This window comes from Felis catus, chromosome B3, assembly GCF_018350175.1.
Source record: "Felis catus isolate Fca126 chromosome B3, F.catus_Fca126_mat1.0, whole genome shotgun sequence".
NCBI classification, from domain to species: domain Eukaryota; kingdom Metazoa; phylum Chordata; class Mammalia; order Carnivora; family Felidae; genus Felis; species Felis catus.
This window is the reverse complement of record NC_058373.1, coordinates 142,576,965-142,583,004: the sequence shown is the minus strand read 5'-3', so window position 1 is coordinate 142,583,004 and position 6,040 is coordinate 142,576,965. Positions and strand designations below refer to the sequence as shown.

The 6,040-nt window shown below is 63.9% G+C and overlaps 1 protein-coding gene across 1 annotated transcript in view; it reads left to right on the top strand.

Moving 5' to 3' along the window:
- The first annotated feature begins 2,092 nt into the window (after positions 1–2,092).
- Positions 2,093–6,040, top strand: part of BEGAIN (brain enriched guanylate kinase associated) — a 44,768-nt gene continuing 40,820 nt past the window's right edge. Inside the window, exon 1 of the mRNA XM_023256033.2 lies at positions 2,093–2,144. Within this exon, the coding sequence (XP_023111801.1) occupies positions 2,103–2,144 (42 nt within the window). The 5' untranslated portion in view covers positions 2,093–2,102. The remainder of the gene's footprint in view (positions 2,145–6,040) is intronic.

The following is a 6,040-nucleotide window of genomic DNA, read 5'->3' as shown; positions in this document are numbered from 1 at the left end:
TGGAGCCCCGCGCATACACTCCGTCCACATGCCGCCATTACTGTTGTCCCCTTGGGGCCCCGGGGAGGGCAGGGACATTAGGGCTGGCAGGTGGGGGGCATCAGCAGGCTGGGCTCCACCCCTACGTGTGGCCTCAGTGGCGTCAGAACGGGAGGGGGCAAGCGTGGAGACCCTAGAACCCGCCCCTACGCGTGATGGGGAAACCAAGGCCGCAAACAAAGAGACCAGTCCCACGGAGAGCCTAAAACAGGGATCCGGAGAGCCCGCACCCAACCGCCCCCTCTTCCGTCTGGACCAGAGGAGGCGAAAGGGCATCCCCTGAGGTTCACCCTTCTCTGGGGCCTGGAAAGCTCCCTGACCTCCCTTTCTCCATCTGTTTCCCAATAATGTCCCCAGGGCCCGGGCCGGAGGAGATGGGACTTTGCCTAGAGACCAAACATCTCCTCCAAGGCACTTGGTTCTTCATTCACTGTCTCCTTTACTTTCCTGTCTCCCGTTGGTGGTTTTTCTTGCTTCCCTTTGCTACCAGCGCCTTTTTTCAGCACTGTTCTGTGCCTGAATGTAGCAACCTCCTCCCTAATTAACCGAGTGGCGTAGAATGCAAATATAAGACGAATGGTGGTGATGGTGGCACGACAGGGTGCATGTGCTTAATGCCACTGCACTGGACCCTTAAAATTGGTCACAATGGTAAATATTATGTTCTGTATATTTTGCCACAACCAAAAATAGAGTAGTCATTGGCAGCATCTTTTAATCTGCCACGGGCTTGGGAATGATACCAACGAGTGCAAACTGTGAGCCCTTAGTTCCCGAGTGAGGACAGGAGTAAAGTGCATGTGCTTTGTCACCTCTCTTTCCAACACACAGGATCCTTTCTGGCCTCCTCGTGCATTTCCCTGGGTTCATATGCTGGCCACGGCCGGGCTGGCTGGGCTGGCAGATTCTGGCGGCTGTCCCCAGGGAGCTCTGATGTCCTCAGAACGGAGGCTGGCTCTTGAGGAAGCGCCAGCCTGGCTTGGGCCATCAGAATCACCCTGCTCCATGTCTCCGGGAGGAGAGGGAGTGGTTCATCCCACACCCTGATTTCTCGGGGCCAGGACTGGGCCAGCCTGGGGTTCTGCTGGGGGCAGGGAGGGGTGTGCTCCACCTGGAGGTTCCCGGAGCAACACTGACCCTTCACAGGCTGCTTCTCGGTTCTGAGAGCTCAGGAAGTAAGGAAGCCCCTCCCCCATCACTTGGCTACCCTGACCCAGGGGCCAGGATTCCGCTGAGTAGGAGGAAGGCGAGACAGGTACCTGCGGCGACCCGAGGGAGCCACTGAGGTGGGGAGGGTGGGGGGTGTGGCAGAGCAGGGGCGGGGAGAGGGGTAGCTTGGCCGGGTCACGGGTCACGTCTTTTGCGCCCTTCCGCCCCCTCCCCCCCCTCCCCTGCGCCGCAGGTTCTCCGTTGGTAAAATGTGAACTCCAGCAGCTCAGGAATTTGGCTTCCTGCCTTGAGGTCTTCCCAGGGCCCAGAGCAGGGCTGGTATACAGTAGGCGTCCAATAAATGCTGGGGGATTGAGTGAATGCGTGGATGAATGGGTCGGACAGGTCAGTACCTAGGGTTTCCCGGCCTTCAGGGTCCATTCGCTCTTTCCCTCGGCGGCCCCCTCTTGCATTCGTTCCTCATTCATTCGTTCCTCCCGCACGCACGCACGGCACTCATTCATTCATGCGCCCAACCATTCATGCCCGCACGCGTTCATTCATTCCCTGCCCCGCCGCCATTCCGTCCCCGGCTCCCGCGCCCCCGCTGCGCCCCCGCGCCCGGCGTCCGGCCCCCGCGCCCCCCGAGCGCGCCCCGGCCCGGCGCGGCGGGGTGGGGTGGGGGGGGAGCCGCTGAATCAGCCGCGGCTGCGCGCGCGGGGCCGGGGCTGGCGGGGAGCCGGGCTGGGGGCGGGGGGCGGGCGCTCCCTGCGGGAAGCCGGGGGGTGGGGGAGCCCCGGCCGCGCCGGCTCCCGGCGCGCTCGGCCTCGGTGGGGAGGGCGGCGGGCCCCGAGCGCGGCGGCGGCGGCGGCGGCGGCGGCGGCGGAGGCGAGCGGCGCGGCTGCCCCGGGGCCATGTGGACGGGCGGCCGGCGGCCGGGCCGGCTCCGCCGGGCGGTGAGTACCTGCGAGCCGGGCGGGCGCGGCGCGGGCACCGGCGGGGGGCGGGGCGGGCGCCACCCACGCCCGGGGCGGGCTCTGCACGGCACCCCTGCTCGGGCCGGAGCGGAGGGGGGGGGGGGGGGACGGGGAGCGGCTGTCCGGCCTCCTCTCCGCCGCCCGCGGCGCCCCCTCCGGTACCGGGGCGCCAGGGCCCCGCGGCGGGGGCTTCGCTGGCCGGGGTCGGGTCGGGGGGAGGGGGGCCCGGGCACCCGCGGGAGCCCGGCAGTCTCGGGGCGGGGCGGGGACTCGGCCTCCGCGCGCGTGGCTCTGCCCCTCCCCGCCCCTCCCCCTCGCCGGCCCGAGCGATCGCCCCCAGACCCGCGCGTCCCGGCCGGGGCGGGGGCCCGGGGCGGGGACAGGGGACAGGTAGCCGGGGGGGCCGGCAGGCCTCGTCCCGCCCTGCGTCAGGGGGCAGGGCCAGACCCGGCTCGGGGAGGCCGCCCCAGAGGCCCAGGAGCCGGAAGGAGGCTGGACCCCGGGGCCGGTTCCCTGAGCGTTCGCGGCGCGTGGGCGCGCGCCGAGCCCCGGACGCGCTCGGTCCTGCTCAGGACCTGCCGGGCAGGTGCTCACGTGGCCCCCAGTGACAGGCGGGGAAACTGAGGCCAGGGCCGCCCGGCTGGCGCTCCCACCCTCCCCGAACCCCGGCTCGTTGTTTGGGAAGTTCTGCCCTAGCGCTTCCGCTTCCTGCCGGGTTTAGAGGTGTTTCCTTCCTCGTCTGTGCCCCACCCCATCCCCAGTGTGGCGCCTCTGGGGCAGGAACAGCGTGGGCGACCTCCTGGAGTCTCCCGAGCGGGCAGGATGGGAGAGAGTAGGCACCCAAGAGTGAGTGGGGGTGGCCCAGTGAGAGCGACTGCCACCTGCAGGGCCCGGGTCGTCCCCTCCGCCCTGTGCACAGCAGGGGTCAAGGCCTTGGGGCTCTGTGGGGCAGAGTCTCCCTGGGCCTGGCTCCTTCTGAGGTCCCAGTGCCCTCCAAATCTAAGCGCCCAGAGGACAGGTCGCTTCCGTTCACTGGGCCCCAGTTCCACCACCCACCAGTCACAGCAAAGCCCCTTTCTATGCCCGGGGTCAGTGAGGACCGTGGGAGAAAGCCCCTTGCGAACCATGGCGTGCCATCCAGGCAGGCCCAGTGTAGCACTGCCGGCTGGGGCAAGTGGCCGATGGGGGCGGCTCTGCCTGGCATCTGTGACGTGCAGGGCGGGGAGGCGGCAGCAAGGGCCCTGGCAGCGTCCCCGAAAACCCTTAATTTTCCCGACTCTCACTATAATCAGGGCGGCACAGCAAAGCAAGCACAGTGGCAGATGCGGCTTCTTCCCGGCTGCTCAGCACATTGGTGCCGGGCGCGGGGCCGGCTGTGCCTCCGTGGAGGACCCTCCCCAGCTCCTGTCTCTTATTTATAGCCTCGCCAGCTCTGTCCTCTGCTTATCCTCAGAACCTGGAGCCGTTCGCACCTGGGATGCTGAGCAAGGCGGCTGAAGGCTGCCGGCCCGGAGACCGTCTTGTGGGATGGACTTTCCATGGGCTGAGGCGGGATGGGAGACATTTCCAGGTCTGGGAGGGAAGTGAGTCAGAAGCGGTGTGTTAGATGATTTCCCGTTCACTTGCGGGCACTCTTGGGCCCGGCGTCTGGCCCACAGCAGTCGCTGTTGATGGAGCACCTACTACGTGCCAGGCCCAATCTCAGCATTTTCATGCATCATAGCCACTCTGAAGGAGTGCCCCTGCTCCTGCAGGCACAGTGCCACAAATAGTTTCTCACATCCCAGGAGGTGAGGTCCAAGGGCCGAGTCAGAGCTGAGCAGGTGAGGGTAGTGCAGTGTCGGAGGTGCTGCATGGGTCGGGGCCTGGGGGAAGAAGGGAGAGTGCTAGGATCGGAAGAGGCTCGGTCCTGCAGGAGGTTGGAGGTCAGGGGCATGGCCGTGGGCAGGGTGAGGTGGCTCCTCCCCTCAAAGCAGGTAAAGATTCCCAGGGACAAACCCATGGGTGGGTGACCCTGAGGCTCACTTTGTTGGGTCTGGAATTGCTCTCAGCCTCCCTTCCTGGTTCCCCCTCCTGCCCCAGGGCTGGTCACCAGCCTGGTGGAGAGGCATGGATACGAAGCCGGAGTCTTGAGTTCATGTCCCTCCTCTGCCGCTGATTTACCGTGGCAAGGCCCTGCCCCTCTCAGGGCACAACACCTGTCACGGTCGAGGGAACGACTTCCGCCCCAAAGCAGGCCCCAGATGGTAGCTGTTGGGAGAAGGAGACCAGAGCTGTCTGTATTGACTCAGTATTACAGGATGAATGAATGAGTGAGTAAGTGATTGAGTTCTGTACTCGCCTAGCATACTCCCCCCGTGCACCCACCTCTGCACCAGTGGAGAAGCAACTGTGGGGTGGGCCGCAGTGTGTGGACAGACGATGACGGGAAGCATAGAGCGGGACGGATGGGACAGCGGGAGGCATGGATAGAAAGCAGAGGGGTAGGTGAGGGGGAGCAGAGATCGACGGATGTAAGTGGCAGGGTGGATGGGGGTGGACGGAAGGATTGACAAGGACACAGGACTGGATGAACAGAACGGGACGTCAGTGGATGGATAGATAAATGGACCGATAGGTAGGAAGATGCATTTCTGATGCATATGGCGACACAGAGGAATGGATGCAAGGATCTGCAAGGGACGGACAGATGTCAACAGAGGGACAGATGGATAGGGGATGGACGGATACGGGAGTACGTCAGGACAGACAGATGGGAAGACGGGTGGATTCTAAACGGACGAGTCCGTGCTCGCGTGCTGGGATAGGTGGACGGGTCCTTGAATGGTAAGAAGACGATGGATGTGGGAATGAGTGGATGAATGCAGGAAGAGTGAATGGATGGCTACAGGAGTGTTTGTTAATGAATGCACGGATACAGGCGTAGGAGGGTGGATCGGCACATGAGTGGGCACAGGTCGGTGGAGGGACGCGTCTGTGGCGGGGGCAGATGGCGGCATGGATACGGGACGCGAGTGACAAGGATGGACACACGGATGAACGGATACGGGGACTAGAGGATAGCGGACGGGGGAGTACGTGTCCGCAGATGACGGGTGCAGACACGGATGCACAAGTGGGCACGCGTGAACGGATGAGTGGCTCCAGGGACGGATGGGTCGAAGGCTGGCTGGCTGGGTGGGTGGGTGGAGCATCTTGATTCCCTAGATGCTGGTGTCTTGTTCACAGAGCCCCGATCGGTGATAGCATAGCGGGAAGGCTGCAGGGCTGCAGAGAGGGCCAGGGGTCACTGGGCTTCTCCAATTATGTGTTGCGCGATGGAGTAGCTGTGTAGCCTCTTGTAAAGACAGGCGGCCAGCGGGGAGTCCTGCGGGGAACCCCTTGCCCAGGGAGACTTCCTGGGAGGCTTGGATGGCTCAAGTGCACAGCCCTTCTGAGGAAGAAAGGCTGGGACGGAACCCAGGGTGCAAACGCTGATGGCACAGAGCATGTGCGTGGATGCTGGGGACTCGAGACAGCTGAGGCCTGTGGCTGCCCTCTAGGGTTCTCAGGCCAGCAGGGAAATATCCAGAAGCCATGAGATAGGATGGTTAAAGGCACGAGTATGAGAACTCTCAGCCCCCCCCCCCATCATCATCCATAAAAGCGCAATGGTAATAGAAACTTCTGCACTGGCATGAGAGAGGCCCCAGGAAGGGGACAGCAGTCCTGCCAGTTTGTTGCGGTACCTGGCCTACGGCAAGCCATGGCTGTTGACCAGTGACCCCTCAGAGCCCAAGTCCTCCGCCATGAAATGGGGTAGCAAGTCCTGGCTTGGGGGGTTGCTGTGAGAGTAAGCGAGGTAATGTTTTGGAACCATTAGTGGATGTCCAACA